The sequence below is a fragment of the Leptosomus discolor genome, chromosome 1 (assembly GCF_034619465.1).
Source record: "Leptosomus discolor isolate bLepDis1 chromosome 1, bLepDis1.hap2, whole genome shotgun sequence".
Taxonomy (NCBI): Eukaryota; Metazoa; Chordata; class Aves; order Leptosomiformes; family Leptosomidae; genus Leptosomus; species Leptosomus discolor.
In genome coordinates, this window is record NC_141391.1 from 15,290,229 (window position 1) to 15,313,808 (window position 23,580).

Below are 23,580 nucleotides of genomic sequence, written 5' to 3' on the forward strand. Positions count from 1 at the left end.
GACAGCATAGGAAAAAACACATTCAAAAGTCAGCATTACACTCCTTTTTATAAATTTTCCACTGACTCTGAGATTGCATAAGAGGCAGTTGAATAAAAGCTGACAAACACTAAGCTTCATCTGTTTTCTGAAAACCTTATTCTTAGGATCTTTGTACTCAAGAGGGAGCACTATAAATGCTGACATTTCATAATAAAAATGAGTAACTGTATTATGGAAATATCTAATAAAGTTTTAAGACTGAACTGTTCAAGTGAAAATGAAAGGTATTTATGATGCAGTGATACACTATACCACATAATTGCAAGAAGAGATAAGTTTCTATTTTCATAGGTTAACGGAAATATGGATTATAGGTTCTCCGAATTTTCATTGATACTGATTTAATTTTGACTGGTTTATTGTTCATTGTCCATGTATCCCAGTGAATCCCAGTTGCTAGAAATCTACCTGTGTAGCGATGAACACCATTAAGATTTGCCAGGCCACACTGGTTGAACCACCATCCAGTGTTATCACTGAAGTTGCTGCAGCTCTTTACAGGCTGTTCTTTAATAGTGCACGTTGGCCTGCATCCATCATTATCAACATCAAATGTGCTGAAAGGCATTGAATTCTGGTTATCTTCTTTTCTATATCCTCTAAATGCATCACCTAAGCACAGCAGATAAAACAGAAGGATAAAAGGGTTATTTATGGAGAATCATAACATTTCTTACTTGTGGCATACCTCACAAACTTTTCCTCTGAATTTATTAGAAAAAGAGTTTTTCAAAAGCAGTTCCAGATTACCAGATAATGAGCTGGCAATGTGTTAAAAATGTTGGAAAGAAAAAGTATAAAATACTGAGAAGTGTGGAAGAAGTTGAAATTCGATGAAACATCTTTATGTTGTTGTTGCTTTTAGTGACACACACCAGCTATGGAGGTAAAGGCTTCTGTTCTCAAAGGCAGTGGAAGAAGAGATAAAAGAAATAAAAAAGGTTGTTAATTTCAGATTTTCCAGTGATGTGCCCAAAGTCCCAGAGTGAGGAATGAGATAAAATGGAATTGTTAAAACACCAAGATCAGTGGTTACTGGTTCTGTTGTCTTACTAAAGGAATAGTGTTTCTTACAAATACATGTAGAGTAAAGCACCAACACATTTAGAGAATAACTATTATATTAGGAATGAGGAACATTCTTGCATATTAGTAAACGTTCAACAAAAATCAGGAAAAAAGCAGTAAAACATAGAACCATAGAATCATTAAGGTTGGCAAAGACCCCTAAGATCGTCGAGTCCAGCTGTCAACCCAACACCACCATGCCCACTAAACCAGGTCTAGAAGCACTACATCAACATGTTTTTTGAACATCAGCCTTCGGAGACAGTGACTCCACCACTTCCCTGGGCAGCCTGTTCCAATGCTTGACCACTCTTTCAGTAGGGAAATTTTTCCTAGTGTCCAATCTAAACCTCCCCAGGTGCAATTTGAGTCCATTTTTTCTCATCCTATCGCTTGTTACATGGGAGAAGAGACTGACCCCCACCTCACTACAGCCTCCTTTCAGGTGGTCGTAGAGAGCGATCAGGTCTCCCCTCAGCCTCCTCTTCTCCAGGCTAAACAACCCCAGTTCCCTCAGCCGCTCCTCACAGGACTTGCGCTCTAGACCCTTCACCAGCTCCACTGCCCTTCTCTGGACACGCTCCAGCAATCCTTAGCGCAATATTTCACACAAATCTTTGCACATTGAGTATAGCTATGATATTAAGGGAGGTCTGGAATTATAAATTAATTTGTGTCTATGTATCAGCCAGTAACTGTTATACACTGTAGGCCTAATTTGTTCCAGTCGGTTTCGTGCTCTGTCCTTTCTACACCACTGTCTGGGCACTTCTGAACTAACCAAAGCAACAGCATCAGGAAGACTCACACTAACATCAGCAAGTTTGGATGAGGTAATGAACATCTAAAGAATTGAGCCATTAGAGAGATATACACAAACACACACAAAAGCCCTCATGCATTATATATATATTCTGTGGACTTGAATCCATTAATGTTCCTTTATTTTCTTTATTATTTTTCTTTATTAAAGGAGTGTTTATTCAATTATTCCATTAGAGACTTTGAAGCAACAGAATAAGATGATTTCTTACTATGTAAAGACTGATGTCGGCATAACCAATCGCTACACCATTAACCATTTGTCTGCATAAGTGTTCATTATGTACCAAATACAGAAAAACAGAGTAGAAATAAACATTTTTAAAGTTATCTTAATTAAGCATTACTCTTTTGAATGCATTTTTTCACATTAAGAAAGGGAACAGCTATCTTTAAATATCTTAAAGAAGGAGGTTCTTACCAGCATTTCCTGAATAACGCCCCAAATGGATCTTAAAAGAACATGCTTCATCCTCTATCCAAAATCCATCATACGATGCATAGGCATGCTTGTCATTTTCTGATTCCAAATCCACATAAAGACTGAAACTAGTGGCTTTTTGATTTACTATGTGAAAAATCTTCCTCAGTCCAAGCCAAAATTCCCCTAAAACAGAAATATAATATAGAGTCAATAAACTTCCAGAAATGGAAAGTGTAAAAGAAAAAATTGATTCTACTAGGTTTTTTATTTTCCTTCCTGAATCAAGTGTAATAGAAGTTGTATGATAGGCTCATATTCCTTTGAAAGACTACTGAAGTTACAGAGTAATCTTCCTACTTCAGTGGGAAATCCATGGAAAGAATTCCCATGTGCGCATCATCTTTTTTCTCTGTGACATTTCTAGAAAATTGCCTGCATGATAACTTTCAAGTGTTCATCTTCAATACACCTTAGAAGACCACAAAAACTAGATGTGCTAAAGAGCCACTTGATTAAACAGAATTCAGTAGTGTTCCTAAAGGCAATACAGCGAAATCTTAGCATTCTATGAAACGCAACACTCAAACCCGGTTCTCGAGATTTGCTGCCTCTGTAAACCATACTTTTTTCCATGAAAGTTTGCCCCATGTGTATAGTTGAAAAGTTGTGTGCTTCTATTGCAATCCTAGATAAACTCCTGAAAAAGCCACTTTTTAGACTTGCTGGATGAAAGGTGGCAGTAAAAAAGTAATATCACAGTTATGTTGGTATTAGCTACTGAAATACTGCCATTCTGTTTCCAACTTTGCATGCCCCATCATGAAATACTACTGATTTCTCTCTGCTTTAAGGAAATATTTCACAAATGTGATTAAAACCAAATAAGGAAACTTTTTTTAATCTGAAAAAAAAAGGGAATATATAATATCTACATTATTTCAGGAAGAAAATATCACAACGTTTTAAACACCTCTTGCGAGACTGAGGATGGGCGATAGCTAAAGACTCTAGCAGGGTGATAGTCATTATTGAGATCACACAATAGAACTGATAAAAAAAACCCTCTTAAGTATAAATAAGACTTTTAAGAAACAAGAACTTTACCCTCTATACTACTAAAAATCCCACACAATTTAGTGGAATGTAGCTCACATGCAGACAGCAGAAACATTGGGTCCAAAGTGCTTTAAGAGTATTTAAAATTACTACCAGAAAGGTCACCAAATCCGTCCAGATACTCAGACCATGTTCTCTGAAATGGAATGATTCCATCAGTTCTTTTCTGAACCACAGTCCATCCACCTCCTTGAAAATGCATGTCACACAAAACCTAAAATAGACATAGATATGATTAAGCATTCTTGAAGCAACTGTTATGAAGAAAACATTTTAATTAAGTAAAGGTGGACTATTCAGAGTTTTGCTAAGCAACATACCTTTAAATATCTTAAGAAAAAGCTCAAAGAAAATAAAATTGAAGCTGCAGAATGTTCTTGTTGGTCTGCTTGGTTTGGATATTTCCTCAACCAGTAGAAACTGTAGTGTGCAAATGTCTGCTCATATCAAATATAACAAATAAGCTTTGATAAATGTTACTGTGTATTAATAATAGCCTGAAGTGGAAGCAACATGCAATGTCATGTATTAATCGTGCAAAATGTTACAGATACAGGCACTAACACTGAATATATTTCTATTTCAGCAAAGCAAAATAGGCACAACTTCTTATTTCTTCCCCAGAAATACTGTGATGCCTGGGAAATGTAAAGCCCTTAATAAAGGTGAGGAAATGGAAAAAGTGACAGCAATAACCCAGTATATAATAATTTACGCTGAAGCAGCAAAAACTCTACATAAGAAGGGGTCCCAATAACAGCCTGCAACTGAGCAGTCCCTCTGAATGCAGAAGATCAACTTCCAATTAATGAATCTTTGCTAAAATTTGTGCCCAACAGCATGTCAAATGGCAGTGGTCCAGGTGCTCTCTGGTCTGCTATGGAATATCACATGTGCCACATTTTCTCCTCAGCCCATTTAACTTTAGACACGTAATTGAGTTCCCTAATGAGGAATCTTATTGCCCTTGTCTCCCCTCTAATCCTCCTATGTGCATTCATAGCGTGGCTCTGGGAAAGCAAGATCTAAATCACCCTCTGCAGATGTTAGTCACCTCCGCCGGCTACAGAAAGGGCCCCTAGACCCTTGGCTGCTCTCTAGGGATTTCAGCTAAGTGCCTGAAGTTAAGTGGAAAGTATCCAGGTCACTCTGGGTATTTTCAAGTATGTCCCCAGTGGCAGAGCTCCACCAGTTCTAACACAGATTAGAAAGTCTTGGCATGCTGGTATAGAAAGATGCATATTGCACATTTAGACACTGCACCACCTAAGCTGTTCAAAGGGGATACTATGCTTAAATTAGTGTTTAAAAACAGAGGCTCTTTTGTAAGTGTCTCCCAATGTGACTAATATCAGGAGAATTAACCTGGAAAATGCATATAGCTATGGAGCCATTAAGCTACTTGTGACAACAAAAGTGAGGTCAAAATATAAAGTTAGCTATCAGTAAATCATAACAGTAAGCAGATGCACAAGTGATGGAGTAAAGTAGGAATTTTTTGTTCATGTTACAGCAAATGTACACCACGAAACATGTTTCAGAAAAGAGAGATCTGCATTCTTAGCCAGTTGTTAAAAGTAGAGTCTAGGTGGAAGTCAGTTTAACTCTGAAAAAAACTGTGGCAGTCTAAGCTTTATACATTGCACCTCCATTGCCTGTAACAGCCAGATACTTTCCATGAAACCAAAGATTTGGTCCTCGGCAGGAACAACAAATCAACATCATATTCAGAACCTCTGTAACTTAATAACATCTTCTGTATGAATGACAAGAAAGCGACAGGACAGAGCTGCAATATGTAGTACAACCTGGGGAATCTCGGATCTTCAAGTAAGTCAGCACCATTGGATGCTTTGAGCAAGCCTTGCAACACAAATACTGAATGAATTATAGTAAGGGTCAGGTGCATGAAAGAAAATTATAAGCTTTATTCCCTGGAGAGTCATATGCTTATTTCAGTCACCCAAGGAGGGTGGAACTGGAATAAAAAGAAATATAGAAGATTCCAAAATGAATATTTAGATGCAACCACCTAAAACTCATTAAAAATAATCCCATTGCCTCATCCACTGTCTTGAGAAGATGATTACATGCTTGGCTACTCCTCTCACTGTGAGTCAGAACTACAAAGAGGAGCTCACTTGGTCGCAACATCAATCTTCAGTCCAATATAAATCAGTGGGAGTGTTGATAATTCTCAGAAGGAACAGATTTGGTTCTACATGAAAGGTCACGAGCCGATTAGATATGGCACCAACACATACACCAGCCAAGTAAAAATATGAGATAGATACCCAAAAACCAGAAATTGCTGTGTAGTTTCCTAATCCCTTATATGCTGGAAAAGATGCAATTTTCTTTCTTAAAGCCTTATAATAGTTAATCCACTTTACAGCTTGTTCTGTGTCTCATACCATGCAATGTATGAGGGGCGTGACTGTACAATTTAAATTAAATCAGCAGGAGGATGCTTCTACTGAATTTCTTCCCTTTCCATCTTTAGTGTGTATAAGAGGTATATTCCAAACAACTGTTTAAGTTTGTCTGACCCACCTTAGAAATATCATTGATCTAAATTTACTCATTGAAAAAACGTATCAGAAAGTGATCATGATTCAGTTTCCCAGAAGTGAAATTGATTTTAGTTGTCTCATGTTTGAATGCTCATTTGGGACTAATTTTCTGAGGTGACAAGAACCTGCCACTGAAACTGGATATTCTTAGCGCTCCTGGAATTCAGATTGCAATTAGCCCGAGTTAAGCATCAAAATCTCAACTCACTTTTGAAAACATGAGGTTTCAAACATGAAAACAGGAGAAGAGGATCAAATTGTCTAAATGGTTTGCTTCATTTATCTGGTATCTTCATGCAAATATTCTAAAGACATTTCTGTTTAGTTTCAGTTACATTTGAAGGGCAGCTTATTGCTGAAGAGGTCCTCATTGAAATAAATTGTTTCATGGTGGCTTTGTTTTCTGATGTTTTAGCTTACTACGGTTTTCTGCCTCTTTGTATTTTTCTTATTTCACTAGTCTGCAGAACTTCCAGGACTCTTGCTATTAGCCCCTTAAAATGCATTACAATTTCTTGTTTATGCTTTAGTGCCTTGATATTTTTGTTCATCTATCATTTCTCTTATACCTTTTTTATGCTTCAGCACATGGAAGAATTTGCATTAAACAATTTTCCTTAGAATAACATTCTTTATGGAACACACATATTTTAGATATTTTTCTCTGAGAACTTTTTGGCACTATCCTTTCAGTTCTGTGTAACATCTACCAGACAAGAAATGAGAACTCATGAAATGAGTGCAGACATTTCTTCTCATTATTTAATGTTACCTTGTGCTTTTAATCAAATTATTATGTTTTTTTTCTTTTTGTTTCTATTCTCCTTAAGGAACTTTTCCACTCATATAACTGATTCTCAGATTCTGGCAGTAACTTTACATGTGGAAAAGTGTCAAAAATACTTTTGAAGTGAAAGGAACTTTATCATTTCAGATTTTTTTGCCAAAAGCTGTAAGTGAACTGAAAAATCACTTTTCTGACACAGACTAGTCATACCATCTCTCAGGAAAAGTAATTTGGGTGAGGTATGAATATTTCCTCAATGGAATCCCCCTCAATCCAGAAGAAATTCTGAAACAGATGCATTTTGTGCTATGGTTCATCCTGGGGTGAGGCAGACGGCATTTTCTTTATGCTATAATTATGGTTGTTCTGTGAATGCTTCTACCTGTCTTTTACCTGGAGGGAACTTGCCAATAAGTTACAGGTCTTTTCCCTGAGCTCGCTGCACTGTATACGGAGAATGACAGGTTTTTCTATCAGGGGTCTGCAGAACCAAGTTCATTTTTTTCTTTTGAGATCCCAGCATACTTCTAAAGCCTTTTCATAACCACTTTGCGTTCTTTTTTTGTAGCATTTTGTAGGGTTCTAATTGGCTAGAGATAAAGGGTTTCATCCTTCCTTTGTTATATATAAAGGAAGACTATAAAGTTAGATATTAAATTTTCCTATTTATTAGCTGGCTTTAACTCCATATTTTTTCTCCAGAAACTAATGACCCCAGCATGTACTGCAAAATAAAAGGTTTAAAGTGCCATATCTGGCTTTCCACTACACATGAGGACTTCCCCAAGTAGAACAGCCTGAAATGGAAATAAACAGACAAAACAAAATATTTCTTGTGTTTGCAAGGATCTGAATGTCCTGAGCCTGAGGAAATTAACCCAAAGCTCTCTTCTCCCAGATGAGCATGATAACTCTGAGCAATTACAGAAAACGCAGGTGGGGACAGGAAGCATGACTGCTGCAGTTCGTGCTGAATTTCATCCTTCTTTCTTTGTCTTAAGAATGTGTATCCTGCAAACTGGATATGAAGACTAGAAGTTTAGATGCCTGCCTGCCTCAAGACTGAGTTATAATTATGCTCAGACAAGAGCTAAGCACCTGCTCCTCAAGCTAATGTACCTCTGCACCTATATTTAGATGCCTATACAATATCACGCTCCAAGGTACCAGCATCAGCAGAGTCACTTCGCAAGAGAACGCAATGCTATACAGTCATCCAGCAGAATAATTCCAAAAGCCAAAGGTCCCATTTTAGAGACCAAATGGATCAGTCTCACTTGGCTCCTCAGTTTTCCATCTCTAGAACAGAAAAGAACAGCACTTCTCCATGTCCAAAAGGGGTGCTGGAAAATACCCGGTTTTCCTCTTCAGTACAGTTTTCACTGTATATGAAAACTGATGATGGGGTCTTATGACAGAGATTAAGTTTCTTTGTAGAAAACAAGAAACTCGTCAGAATTCTAGAAATGGCAGACACATTTGCATGAGTTAATACATTTCTTATTCTTCTGTTGTGAAATCGTCAAGGAAAACACTTTATTAAATATATTCTAAGTGCATATCCTCAAGCAAATTGTGACTACCCTGAGAGATAAATTTCTTACCTCAAAAGGATAATTTGATCCTTCTGGATGGATAATGTACAGACCAGTTGGAGTTTTTGAAACTGAACCAATGGTATCTTTAATATCAGTGCAATCCAACCCTAGAGAACAAAGTATTTAATGAAGTTCATTATGTTACACCAAAAAAAACAAATACAGCTTAAGCACAGAGATATTACTTTTCTTGGTAGCATATGAATGACTTCAAATAGCAATTTCTTGTCTTTAAAATCATGTTTTGTTGTGAATTTACCTTAGAAATTAAAATTCTCTGAACTCCATTAAGCTCAGAAAGAAGTATAAACTATATTGTATAGAGAAAGTTCTTTCTAATCTTAACAGATAGAACACAGAAATGAAAGATTATGTATCTGGGTTATATTACAGATTTTATTTGGGTAACACTTGTACTGAAAAAAAGACATTGTTATTATCTGGGGAAGGATGTTTTTTTCCTGCAGATATTTGGTTTTATACTTGTAAAAGCCTTTACATCATAATGTATAGTAAAAGCTTTTACATCATAGTGTATAGATTAAGCCCCCTTTGTTTCTAAGTGTTAAGATGGGTCTGTGTGAAACATACTCAAGCAGTTTCTATGGCCATAGGACTGCTTAGAGGTAATGTTTCCTTTAGTTGGGATGGACGCTACAAAGAAGATTAACTGTCCAGTGTAGAAGTGACTTCTGTCCCATTTGAAGAAGCATGTTGCAAATGCAGATCACACTTCATTTCATTGCAAAAGAAAGTGCCATTTGGCACCATCAGATCACTTATGAACTGATGATCATACTTGGTATTCTGCATAAAAAAACCCCAACAAGATGCTAAACAGGATGCCCAGAATTATCAGTTGCAGATGATTTAAAGCAGTCTTTATGACGGCATTCTTAAACAGTTTACAAATTTTCTGGAGTTTATATGTTACTAACATAGAATAAATACTGTAAATGTCATAATTGCTTACCTTTGCTTTAATTAGCTCATTGTCAAGATACAAAGATAAAAAGGGAAGAGGTCAAGATCAAATGTGAAAAATACTTACCATGAGATTGAACTGCTTTGTAAGGAAGTGGATCCAAATGCTTTCGCAAAACTTCTGCATTCAAAAGAAGAAGTCTGTTCATGAGTTCATTTACCTGCCAATGCAAATAAAAGATCTCTAATTAGGTTGCAGTGAGGAATTTTACATTCTAAAGATGTTCTTTTTGACTCCTGCTAAATATAATCTGAAGTTCATTTTTGTGATGTGTTAGTGATTCATACCTTCACTAGGTGAATTGGTCTGATTTTTTACTTTTTTTTCATTCAAAATAATTTTTAGGCACAATTCCAGACAATTCAAAAAACGTTCTTCAGTTTGATTAAGGCTTTATATCTGCACTGAGTGATGCACAGTATTTGTAAACTACTGTCATCAGAGTTACTGATAATATATCATCTGCACAAATACAACAGGACTGGAGATAGCAAGCAATGTGGAGGAATAGTCCTCCACTTACCCTACTGCCATGCACGCCACTAAGTTGTGGACCAGGTGGTGCTTATCACTCTTCATAGAAATGGAACTCACACCCTACCCAAGGCAGAAGGAATGGTGATAGACTCTAATTCTACTGTTTTAATGACAATGTACATGCTTAATTTTCCTCAGTTAGACAATACCTGTAGTGATAAATAATAAATAAAAATCTTTATGATAAAGAAAAAAGTACCTGATTAGAAAGGTAATCCAAAGAAGACTGTTGATCATCCATCATGTTTCTTATCAGTTTTTTTGTACTTCTTGCATATTCAACAAGAGAGTTCTGCAAATTTCCTTTAAAAGAAATATGTTCATCCACTTCGTTATCATAAATCTAGAGATATCCTTGACTGAATGACGACACACTTATTTATGATATCTAAGTGAATGTCAAAGATCTTTCACCTTAGGGTACCTAAAAGTGAACCCAAAGTAGTACAGAGACCACAGGTTTAAGCCAAATTTGCTAAAAACCTCAGCCTTGCTGATATCTTAAGATATCTTAAGAAGTGATCACTTTTCTTAAGATTTGAAGAAGAATTTCGTCTTATCCTTGGGCAACACAGATGACCAGTTAGTGGATATTTCAGAAATACAAATGCAAATAATAAAAGACAGATATATAAGGTTCCTTGTCATCCTACATTTACTTATTCACTCTGCTACTCCTGTTTTTTGCCCTGATGCTAAAAATAAAAATTTTAAAAAGTAAACCTGTCAGGTAATTAATAATACGTATTTTAAAAATCATATGTGAAAGACAAGAATTTTGACAATTTTTTTGTGAGGCTGATTACATCATTTGCTGTGTAGTTGTCAAGGCAGTGAATAAAGAATGTCCTGCACAAGCACCTGTAACAGGCAAGCTGAAGCATAGATTTCCTCCCACTTTAACTAATGAACTAACTACCTGCCTGCCTATCTACCTAATTCCCACTTAACTGCCCCACATCGAACTCTGATGTTTAAATGAGGGACAGACACCCTACTCCTCCTGTGTGATGGAGAGAGCTACCGACATTCAGAGGGTAACACAGATCTAGGGGGGCTGAGCTGCTGCCTGGATTTGCCCGTCTTCACTAGTGATTATAAAGGGAGACTAGCGTGATTATACTTTGTCACGCCAGATGCACCCCAAAACCCCCAAATTTTCTCAACAATACTCAGCCCGGGCAGCAGGGTCAAAGGCTGTCACATGTGCTCGAGAAGATTAAAAAATAAATTAGCACAGCATAGCGTAGCATGGCAGAGGATTGCATAGCATGGCATTGCGTAGCTTGTCGCTGAGAGTATTCTTTATGAATACATACTGCACATGTAATGTTTTTCCCCTCGTAAAATTTTAGCTTGAACATCACATGGTACAAGGCATTGTTCTTTTTGTTTTGAAATATCTGCAGATTTATTTTTCTCTTCTGCCTTGAGTGGTTCCTCCACAGCTCCAACATTCCTTGTGCCCTGTTGTACCAAACAATGGAGGGGGAAATAAATTGATCATAAAGCATATATAAAATTGCTCACTCTGCCAAAATGAATTAGATTACTCCATGGTCTTCCTTCAAAACCTGTTTTCTTAAAGCTTTATCAGGAAATAATTGACAGAGCTGAGACCAAGGCCTGATAGGTGTCTTCTGCTTAGCCATAACTCACAAGAGAAAGAGAGTGCCACAGATAAAGAATAATCTCTATAAGTTTAAAAAATACCACCCACATTTCTGGTAAAGTATTCCACCTGTGAGCACTGTGAACTGGAGGCAAGAACTTGCAAATCTTGCATTTAAGAAGCTCACATTTTAGGAATTGCCACACCCAACAGACATCTCATGCTAACAAAGTTATTTTCACTGGAAAGAAGCAGGCTTTTGGATTTTCCGCATATTACCAAACAGTTTTACTCTCGAAAGTCTCTAAATTCTTAGATTCTGATCATGGAAATACTTGCACAAGTTATTAATCTGTGCACACAAGCAGTCCCAAGCAGATTTATAAACAAACTCAGCATTAAAAAAATATTTTAAATGCTCTTACAGAGGAAAGAACACAGGGACAGTATTCACAGGCACACAATTATAGTAACAATAAAATAATTGAAAAAGTCATTACACCTATTAATGTTCTTTTAAAATATTTTCGTATTTAATATTTTTTCTTCCATGGCACCGTGTAACATAAAATAAGGGAATGCCTCTGACTCACCACTTAAAGAAAAGCTAAAAGTAATTCCTGAAATACGTGTCATTGTCAAAAGACTAAGAAACATATTTTCATTTAAGTCTGTTCATTGATTCCTTAATCTCAGCAAAGCACTGTAATATGTTCATATACTGTATTTTCAAATGTAAATAGGATCCTTAGAAACACAAATATTTTAATGAAAAAGAAAACTTATTTAGACTTGAATATATCTTCAACATAATTGTTCTCCTTTCCTGCTTCAGTTTTCTCTTTCTGGTATTGGCACTACACTGGCAAAGCACTGAACAGGTTTTTCCTGCTTTTTGCTTTTAAAAAGGAAACATAAAAATTACATAAAACTGTTAACAATGGGATTTTACAAAAAAAAAAAAAGGTTTCTGAATTATTAATGTATTTGCATTTTGTGTCTGGAGATAAATGCTATAGAACTAAAAGAATGTTTCTTTAATTTTGAAATAAGCACAAAATAAAGGAAGAAAAATTCTATGATAGTTATAAATAGATCACTTGAATCTATGGTTTGTTCCAGGGCTTTATCACAGCTACTCACCAGATGTTCAATTAAATACTGTCAAGCAAATATTTTAAATCAATATTTATTTTTAACAAAAGCCAACATGAAACAGGCAATTAAATCTGACCTCGGCACTTCAAGCAAAAACTGTGACTCTGCCAAAAACAATAGTTACTCTGCATTTACAGTCATGCAGATGGGATTAAAAATACGGCCTAACAACTCAGCTGTGATGAAGGACATTAACACAAAAGTGTTCTAATATACTGAATTCCTACAGTGTCAGTGTAGCTTGTTTTCTCCATCTAAAAATACCTGATTCTTCTGTATTTTTGTATCTATCCTAAATAAAGCAATCTACATTTCAAACACATCTGTCACTTTTCTGAGAAATCATGCAGTTACAGTCATTATCTTATCTAAGCAAAGTAATTGAAAAATCTTACCTTAGATGAACAAGGCTTGACGTTACTTTTGACGGTCTCTCCGAAACTGAACAAAAAAATATTAAGGCAGATCAGTGAAGTTACGCTAAAGCAGTTCATCTTTGACTTGAAGAAATGCAAATGTTTTGACGGGTTTCAAATTTCCGTGGAAAGGATTGTACACTATGAAGTCCTGAGCTAAGTATTTGGGAATGTCTACAGCACAAAGAGCAGCCAACACATCACTCCTTTAATGCCTGGATTTAATAAACCACATTTCAGTTGCACAGTAGATTTTATAAACTACTGCTTGTATGCTGAGAGCAATTACTGCTTATCACCTCTACGTGACACATCAAACACACATACTTTCAATGTGATAACACTGCGATGAATTTTCTTACATGCTATTTTTTGAGCATTGGTATATATTTGGTAGTGAATAGTCTGGGCTACTTGAAAGAAAAACTAGTATTAATTGATGTCTTCATCTTTTTACAAAGGTTTTTATCATTAAAATGAAGGTGTTTATATTGGTGTGGTGGTAGTGCACTAGAACAGGCTGTAGAGGCAATTTTGGAATATGCCCTAAAAGCCAATTCAAAATAGAAAAGTGAAAAATATTATTTTAAAGTAATACTTTCTATTACTTCAAGAATTGTTTACTGGCAGGACAATAGCAGTCTCTTGGTCTCAGTGGCAGCCCATCTGTAGGAACACAGGTATTGAGAGTGAGACAATCGTTCAAATACAATTATTTTTATCCCTGAAGAATGTCAAAGTACAAGAGAATGTCCTGAAAAAGGAGAAATTTAAGTGCAGTCCACAGAAACTTAATTAAAGCTATGAGGCACTTACAGTTTTCACACACTCAAATCCACAATTTTTGTATCTTAAAAACTGGATCTGTATTTTAACCAAAAAGCAAATTATTTGGAAAGTTTATAAAGGTCCAACAGATTTTCCACTCCTCATGCACATTAGAGAATATAAATTGTTTGTGATCTGGCTAAATAAATGAAACCTCAGTTTCTAACATACCACTGGGAGATACACTGTCTAAAGGTTCTTCAGAACACACTGTTCAACATCGCCTTACGCTGGTACAGCCAGACAACGTTCCAAATCTGTCTCCATACTGTGGTTTATCTCCATCCCTGTCTGAAGTTGGAATATACTGGAAATAGCCTTCGCTACAGAGATTTGAAAGCAATTGGGAGAGGCGGGTTAACACAGTTTTAAATCCAGATTTTAATCCCAATTTAAATCCAATGTTTTCTTGCACAATTATTAGCCACAGGGCACTAAGCACCTGTACTGGCCTCTCCCTGAGAGAAGCACATTCGACTGCCTGTGAAATTCTTAACAGCTTTCACAGTTCTTCAGTGTCTCTCATAATCAAACTTTTAATTTGTATGAAGTACCACATGGCACATCATAGTTTTCCAATATAAGAATTACTAGAATTTTGCTAGTGCATCAGCTGATGCTCTCTCAAGAAGATGCAGATTGTGATCCATAGTTCAGTCTCTGGAAGAAGGTGACAAGATTTTCATGGCCACCCATACATGACATTAAGGGGGAATGAACAGTTTTTATTCCTCTTCCTCTGCACAGAAATAGGAAGAAGTGACAAGTTTCAGGAAGGAATAGTTAAAATTGTCAGAACATTGACTGAAGTCCTTCTCCGTGCAGTCACCTACACAGTTAAACTGAAGCTTGGAGGAAAGCTAAAGGGCATTAGCAGATTAATCACCCACTGGAACAAGAAGGAAAGAAAAATCTGTTTCTGAAGCAGCATAACTATGCTCCAGCCTTCAAGTAAGATTTGTAATAAATTCAGAGTCTATCCCACAAAGATTTAAGAGCTGATCTTCAGCATTCACTGGAATATCAGTCTTTATCCCACAGTAAAATTTATTAAGCTTCTTTCAAATCAGCTGCCAGAGTGGGACCTTCCATTTTGTAACCACTTGAGATCAGGCTGCTTGCTGTCCCAGGATAATCATACAGTTCTGAAACGCACGGTCCTCAGCTATTCACCTTATCCCACAGTCTGAAAGATGTGAGGTTAGTCACCAGGAGGAATTACCTAATAACCATAAAGGAGGGCTATGAAGAAGTATGAAAAAGGAAAAGCTAAAAAAGGAAAATACTGAAAGATATATAAACACTATTCTTAACTCTAAATTTCAGCAGGTATGTCAGGTGAAGCTGACAGTTGCGCTGGGTATTACTGAAATTTGCAGTAAGTCTAAAGAAGCTCAAATTCTGCCAGCATGAGTTGACCATGAGCTTGAATCTTCCTAGATATGACATGGCCTCAAACTCTGCAGTTATTTCCCAGCTCTGCTTCAGTCCTGTTTGGGTGACTCAGTTCTCCGTACTGATAAAGCCTTCTACTGCATCCTAAATGAAACACTGCATTTTATCAGGCATACTGGGATTTTAAAGTGCGTGTGAGCTGAAAAGCACATGGCAGTTAAGTGGCAACCAGTCTTCTACCTGCAACACAGAAGAGTTCAGACTGGGCAAAGAGGTGGTGAATTTGGGGCTGGTATTCTGAACCAGAGGTGAAAGTCTTCCATTTTGGGGTTAACTTCTCAACTGTAGCAACTGGGATATTATAAATGTTAAATACATTTGGCAACCTGAGCATCAGTGGTCTTGACTGTAAAATGGTAATGCCAGCCTCACAATCTGTGCTACAAATATGGGGGGAGTGGGGGTGGTGTCCTGTGGAGAAAAGTATTTTACAAATGCTGAGTACTATTTTTACCCTCCTAGTCAAAGACGTAGAACAGCTGCACACTGAAAAAGAGATGAATTGGTTTAAGCTGAAATACAGCAGCCAAGAAATGTCTCGCCAGGAAATCACCAAGGCATTTAGCCTTATGCTGACAGCTCATCCAAGGCACAGCAATATCCCAAGACAACACACCCTGCTTTGCCTGAAAAAAAAAAAAAAAAAAAAAAAAAAAAAAAAAAAAAAAAACGTTTAGAAGTCTTAAGAACAAATTTATTTTTATATACTTTTTATATTTTTCTATAGAATTTTAAACTTTTTTTTTTTTACATTGGGATTTCTGCACCCTGTGGTTAAAAAAAAAAAAAAAAAAAAAAAAAAAAAAAAAAAGTACGGTTTATCCTGTTAACCCCAAGTCTTTACCACCAACAGGTTTTACAGACATCCACAGAGAGCTCTGCAAACCCACAAGCAGCAAACGGGCTCGAGGAAGTATTTCCTTTGCGCTGCAAAACTAATGAGAAATCTATTTGTTCCGATACCGTTTGTGTTTGTTTGGTTGTTTTTTTAACTGCCCTCCTGCCGTTTATAGAAGCGCAGAGATGATGCAGATCCCGGTGAGAGCCGCGCACCGTGCCTGGGCGCCGAGCCCTGCAGCGGTGGCCCTCAAGGGGCGGGCAGGCACGGAGGGTGCCCGGCGGCGGAGCGAGGTGCCGAGGCCGGGCTTCCACCCGGGGCCGGGGACCGCCGAGTCCCGGCCCGGCCGCCGGCAGGAGCGCTCCCCGCCGGGCCCAGCCCGCCCTGCCCCTCGCGGCCCGTTTGAAGTCCAGTCGAGACAGCGGCGGCCGAACCGCCACCGCCCATCAACCGCTCCCCGCCGCCGCCTCGGCCGCGGCCCCGCCCCGTTGCGAAGGAAGCGGCGTCTCCCGTTGCTAAAGGCAGCGGCGCGGGCCGGCGCCCAGCGCTGACGGCGGCGCGGTCCGGTAGGGAGGCGGCGGGCCCGGGGCGCCGAATGGAGCCCAGCGGGACGGGCGGCGGGGCGGCGCGGGGGCAAAACCTCCCCGGCGGCCTCCCGGACCGCGCGGGCAGCGGGCGGCGCGCTGCAGAATATCCTTCCGCGGGCCCCGCCGGCCGTGAGGGGCTGGGGCGGGCGGTGGAGCGGGCCGGGAGGGCGGCCCCCGGGCGGGCTGTCGGGGCGGCCCTCGGGCGGCCCCCGGGCGGGGCCGCCCCGCAGAGGGGCAGCGCCCGCGGGGCGAAGCGGGGAGCGGGACGGAGGCGGCGGCGGCGGGATGGCCTCCCCCTGCCCTGCCGTCAGGGACCGCCTCAGGGGTGGCTGGAAGTAAAAGTGGCACGTTGGGGTTTTTAAATTGCTGTAGAAAAGTTGAGTTCTTGGGCAACTTCGGAGTTTTCTTGTTTTCCGTCTTCTAAGAGATACTGCCATTGGAAATTGCATTTTCCATCCGAACTTGGGGATCCTCATTTTCTCGAATTTAAGTAATAAATACAGAAGTTCTAAGCTCTGCCTGTGCAGTGCTACTTAACTCATGACTGACGTGAGGCAGGACTGATCTTGCTCTGGGGAGAGCTTTTATCCAGTGATGTTGCTGAATTTCAATGTAAACAGCTAATCCTTTAGATGGGGCTGTGGCTGCTTTCGCTATCAAAATGTTTTCGCTGTGATACCTGTATCCATGTGTAATGGATCTAGATAACAACAGAAAGATGTTTCTTCAAATAAACATAATAAAGGTGAGATTTTTCATCTGCTGATACCATGAGAGATGAGTGCAAAGCCTCCGTTAAGATCACTGTAAACACTAAAAAGCAATTACATTTTTTGTGGATGAATATAAAGTTACTTATGACTATAATGCACAATTATGAGACCAACTGTTGTGTACTTGGTCAAAAGACATACCAGCATTTTGTATCCCATGGATAAAGTTTGCCCTTTCCCAAAAAGGTATACAAGTCAATCAAACAGGATATTATATCTTCTAATGATACTGTTCAGCAGTTTGCATTGTCCTTAACACAGTACTAGGGATAGAGCTTTAACTTCGCATTTTGAATGGGATTTAGAAGAAGAACGTAAGGCATTGAAAGAAGATCAAAAAACATGTCGGAGTAGGGCACAGAAATATTCGATAGAGACAAACAGAAGAAGAAGGTAAGTAACTAGGATTCCTTTGGTGGGAGATTGTAAAGAAAAAGTCAAAACTTCAAGACTGCTCAATATATTTCTACTATTTACATGTTTGCTTTGTTAAATAGCCTCCCTGCTTTGTTCTAGAGGAATCTAGGCTGAATAGTTTCACCAGTTCAGTTTCTTGCTATAGGACAAATAAAAAGAACAATATTCTGATTTACTCACTGCTTTTGGAAACTCACTGTAGTCACCTCTTATCGTATAAAGTAAAGGTAAGTAGTGCTTTCATCTTGTGGCTCTGATCTGCATTTCTAGTGTTCTTCTGGTATTTAGTAGCTTCAGTGGATGTGTGAAAATTCATTCAGGTGCAGGTGCGGGTCAGCAGGCAGGCAGTTGTCGTTGCCTTCTCAAGTGTGAGCATTTCCGTCTGCATGGCACAACAGCTGCACAGCCTCCCCTGCGTGGTGGGCTTTGTGCTCCCACTTCCCAATAAACGCAATGCGAAGACTTTCTAGACAGGATTATATTTATAATAAAATTATTCTGCATTGATATTTTAAACAGAGCTTTGAAGATTCTGGCTTTCTGCATTCACAAGCATACAAAGTCATGAAATATTCTGTGTCAAATGGATTAAGTCAATTATAAACTGAGACATTCCGGAGAAGTGCTGTTAAGTCGTTTAATAGGCGTAGGGGGCTTTTCCCCAGCACCGAGACCGCACTCGCACATACAGGAGGCTCAGCTGCACGTGCTGTAGGGGCAGATGGGTTCCTCCTTGCAAGCCCCCAGCAAGTTCCTCTGCCTGGTGTTAACTTGTTAACACTTATCCCCCATAGTTCCTGTATCAGATGATTTCTGTTGTGCAATGCTTATTGAAATATGTTGATAACTCATAAGAGAAGTGGTAGATATTGTTTATGCTGCCATTTTAGCTTGAAAGTATGTGCTGTCAGCTTATGTTTTGAAATATAAAGAAAAATGGAAGAGGAAGTATAATCACCTGGGAGCGATTAAAGACAATGTGCAACCCACAACCTTTGCAGATAATAAACAGCGTCTCAGCTGAAAGATTAAATATCTTACTTAGTTTTATTAAATATCTTATTTAGTTTTCTGGAACGGTACTGCTGTAACACTGTGCATCTCAGATGAACACTGTTTATTGTATTACTGGTCTTGAAATATTATACTCTAATGTAAAAGCAAATACCAGACGGCCTGCGTATTTTTGACAGACTGGTGTAAACTAATACTCGTTGACACATAAATACATTTCCATATTCATTTCATTGCATCCTTCTTACAAACACCGTATAAATCCAAGTTACTCAGGCGAGCCAGTTAAAAATTCATGTATGGTATTCATAAAATGAAATTGTTTCAATTTGTGATAATTGAGAATGGCATAACTATAAGCAGAATAAGCAGTTCAAATGGATGTCTGTGGTAACAAGTCTTCCCCTAATAACTGAAAAGGAGTTAGTTGTCTAATGTTAGAAAGGTAGAAAGTGCCTACACTATTAATAAGCTGTGAAATACAATTCAAAATTACAGGCATTGCAATATATGGGGAAAAGTAATTTGGACATAAAAAGTTCCATAAAACTGAGTATTTTTTTCCTGCCGGTTATGTAGGTAGGAAGTGATTGATCAACCATCAGGTCATGTCTCAAATCTATGTATGAGCCAAGATCCATTAGCTTTGTAACACATGTGAAGGTGTTAGCTGTGATGATGGTTTCTCAAGGCATGACTTCCTTCAGCTGCACCTTCTCACCTGGCAGCACCCTAAATTCTCCCTGACAGGGCTTACAGGCATGTATCAGAATAATTCTTGCCACTGCTGGTTTATAATTTCAAAACTGAAATTGTTTCTTTCATTTTTTTTTTTCTTTCAACACATGGAGAGTAGACATGAGTGCATGGTGAAGTATGACAGTCCGTTTTCTACTTCTGACCTTCACACAGAAGAGTTGAGGTTCGAAGGGACCTCTCAAGGTCATCTGGTCCAACCCCCCTGCCCAAGCAGGGCCACCTAGAGCCAGTTGCCCAGGACCAGCTTTTGAGCATCTCCAAGGCTGAAGACTCCACAACCTCTCTGGGCAACCTGAGCCATGCTCGGTCATCCTCACAGTAAAAAAAGTGCTTCCTGACGAACAGCAGGAATGTCCTGTGTTTCAGTTTGTGCCCATTGCCTCTGGTCCCAGCACTGGGCACCACTGAAAAGAGCCTGGCTCTGTCCTCTTTGCACCCTCCCTCCAGTATTTATAGACATTACTAAGATCCTCCTGAAGCCTTCTCTTCACCAGGCTGAACAGTCGCAGCTCTCAGCCTTTCCTCATAGGAATGTGCTTGTGGCCCTTTGTTGGACTCTCTCCAGTCTGTCTATGTCTCTGTTGTACTGAGGAGCCCAGCACTGGTCACGGTCCTTCAGCTGTGGCCTCATCAGGGCTGAGCAGAGGGGAAGGATCGCCTCCCTTCACCTGCTGGCAATTCTTCGCCTAGTGCAGCCCAGGATACCACTGGTCTTCTTTGCAGCAAGGGCCCATTGCTGGCTCGTGTTCAACCTGGCGTCCACCAGGACCTTCAAGTCCTTTTCTGCCAAGCTGCTTTCCAGCTGGGTGTCCCTCAGCATATGTTGGTGCCTGGGGTTGTTCCTCCCCAGGTGCAGGACTTTGCATTTCCTCTTGTTCAGCTTCATGAAGCTCCTGTCAGCCCATTTCTTCACTCTGTTGAGGTCCTTCTGGATGCCAGCATGACTCTCTGGTGTATCAACCACTCCTCCCAGTTTGGTAACCTATGCAAACTTGCTGAGATGCAAGTCTGCTGCGTCATCCAGATCATTTTAAGTCAAAAAACACCTGAACATGAGCCAGCAGTTTGCCTAGGTGGCCAAGAAGGCAAACAGCATCCTGGCCTGTATCAGCAATAGTGTGGCCAGCAGCAGTAGGGAGGTGATCGTGCCTCTGTACTTGGCACTGGTGAGGCTGCACCTCGAATGCTGTGTGCAGTTTTCAGCCTCTCACTACAAGGTGCTGGAGCGTGTCCAGAGAAGGGCAACGAAGCTGGTGAAGGGTCTGGAGAATAGGTCTTGTAAGGAGCGGCTGAGGGAACTGGGGTTGTTTAGCCTGGAGAAGAGGAGGCTGAGGGGAGACCTGATCGCTCTCTACAACTGCCTGAAAGGAGCTTGTAGTGAGGTGGGGGTCCGTCTCTTCTCCCATGTAACAAGTGATAGGACGAGAGGAAACGGCCTCAAGTTGTACCAGAGGAAGTTTAGATTGGATAGTAGGGAAACTTTCTTTACCAAAAGGATTGTCAAGCACTGGAACAGGCTGCCCAGGGAAGTGGTGGAGTCACCACCCCTGGAGGTGTTTAGAACACGTGTAGATGTGGCACTTAGGGACATGGTTTAGTGGTGGACTTGGCAGTGCTAGGTTAACGGTTGGACTCGATGATCTTAAAGGTCTTTTCCAACCTGAATGATTCTATGATTCTGTGATTAATGAAGATGTTAAACAGGACTGGGTGCAGTATTGACCCTTTGAGTACGCTACTAGGTACTGGCCTCCAACCAGGCTTTGTGCCACTAATCACCACTCTCTCGGCCCAGCCATTCAGCCAGTTTCAGTCCACCTCCTCATCCACTAATCCAACCTGTACCTCAACAGCTTGTCTATGAGGATTTTATGGGAGACAGTATCAATAGCCTTAGTGAAATCCACATATGGACTGCTTTCCCCTCATCTATCAAGCCAATATTTTCTTTGTAGAAGTTTATCAAGTTGGTCAAACATGACCAAATTTAATGTCAACCTTAAATTTGTAAAGCCTCTGCTGAAAAGTAATAGCAGTGAATTCCCTTGAGCAATGGTCTAGGGAAGATATAGCAGAGCTTCTGCTCTGTTCTCAATCTTGTGTCATTTGGGTTCATTCTCTTAGTGTTGCATTGTAGAGGAAAAGTTTTCTGTGGGTATTTTTTTTTTTTTTTTGTGTATGTGTTCTTTTGAAGAACCACCACCAGTCTACCTTTAAACAAGGTTATACCAAGGCTGAGCCCAAGTCTGATAGCCCCTAGTGCCCAGCACTTTTTAAGCTAATGAGAACTGCATACACAGAGAGCTTGCAGATTGAGGTCTTCTGTTTTCAAACTTTTCTAGATGTACTTGTAATGAAATTTTCCCTGACAGTGTTGTATTGATCTGTTGTCAATACCTCTAAAATTCAGCAGCTTCAGCATTAAAAATACTCAACTTCTGACAGGATGTAATCAGTTAATTGGTTTATTAGTAAGACACAAAAACATCACTTGCACAGAAAAGAGCAAGTACAGCTTCGGAAGGTAAAGTCTCAGTAACTTAAGTCAGAGATCTTTTTCAAAGGGAATACTTAGAGGAACCCGTTTTCCCATCTGATGCCATCAGTTTCTTTGCATCTGTTGAACTGACCAAGCTCCTTAGTTTTGTGTTAACAGCAGTACTTTAACAAAGAGAAAAAGCAGCCTACTCATTGTCTTTACACAAGCTGCCTGAGTATCAAAAAAGTAATTCCTTTATTTTCTCACTGATATGTGAAGTTGCGATTTCAAGATCAGCTTGAGGAGTAAATATGCTCTGGGGCAGTAGCTGACAGATATTTTGCTTAAATAACAGTATTCTGGAAATAAGAGCTACTGACTAAGCACATATTTGATGTAAATGAATAGGATATAATATTTTATGTTTATGTATCACACTACTTTCTAAATGCCAGCTGCCAATTTGCTGGGGACTGTGGCCTTCCCACTGTTATTGCTTAGTGCAAAATGTGCATCCCATTTTACTGTGGTGTTACTGGCTGCAGGTAGTTGGTTCATTCTGGAGACGCAGTTGTCTATGTGCATATTTAAATAAACCTGACAGTCAGCTATCTTCGTTCAGTGTTTTGAATTACCTTGAAATCTGAATAGCTGATCCATCTGTTGTAATTGGGGAAGGAAATGGTTTCCCAGTTTGTATCAGTTTCCAATCTCTTCCAATTACTGTTTTTTTTTCCAAAAATATTTTGTTTTCAACATAGGCACAAGCTTTGTGCTCCACCTGCTGGCTGATTATCATTGATTATTACATAAAAACTCTAAATTATTCGTCAGTGTTGTCGATAGAGAATGAAAAGCAGTCTAGTGCCAGAGAAAAATGTTAGTACTTGGTAAACAAAGAAGGCAAAGTGTTAAGAATTTTGTATTGCCTTCTACATCAGAACAAAACTGTGAAAAGTAGCGGTCACTGTAACCATGTAGACCTGAAATGCAGTATTGCCATTTCTGGTAATGGGCCACAGGATTGTGCTGAATTTGCAAGGCCTCAGGGCAGATGCTTGCCAAGCTGGCTGTCTCTGAACTTTTCTTGACCTGCCCACAGCTTTGTTTTGCTTGGTTTAGCTGTAACAGCAATTTCTCTAATTGACCAGGTGTCTGTGGCTAATTTTATTTTGCCTTTGTTTATCTTTTTATGGTATGGCCATAGTTTTGTATCGATAGCAGTAGCAAGCAGTTATTCTATGTAGAGAACAAGATATTTATGACTCTAACATAATGAGGTAGTGTAGGGA

General features: G+C 39.4%; 2 protein-coding genes across 2 annotated transcripts in view; one reads left to right on the top strand and one right to left on the bottom strand.

The window, feature by feature from the left end:
* Window positions 1-334: 334 nt before the first annotated feature.
* ANGPTL5 (angiopoietin like 5) lies at window positions 335-13,216 on the bottom strand. The gene is made up of 8 exons (XM_009950554.2): window positions 13,118-13,216; window positions 11,272-11,419; window positions 10,152-10,255; window positions 9,482-9,575; window positions 8,437-8,537; window positions 3,566-3,686; window positions 2,354-2,539; window positions 335-654 (listed from the first exon to the last, which is right to left on the bottom strand). Exons 1-8 carry the CDS (start codon window positions 13,214-13,216, stop codon window positions 335-337), a joined length of 1,173 nt encoding a protein of 390 aa, XP_009948856.1.
* Window positions 13,217-16,854: 3,638 nt separating this feature from the next.
* Window positions 16,855-23,580, top strand: part of CEP126 (centrosomal protein 126) — a 41,307-nt gene continuing 34,581 nt past the window's right edge. The window contains exons 1-2 of the mRNA XM_086474293.1: window positions 16,855-17,171; window positions 17,881-18,012. Of these exons, the coding sequence (XP_086330419.1) occupies window positions 16,855-17,171; window positions 17,881-18,012 (449 nt within the window). The remainder of the gene's footprint in view (window positions 17,172-17,880; window positions 18,013-23,580) is intronic.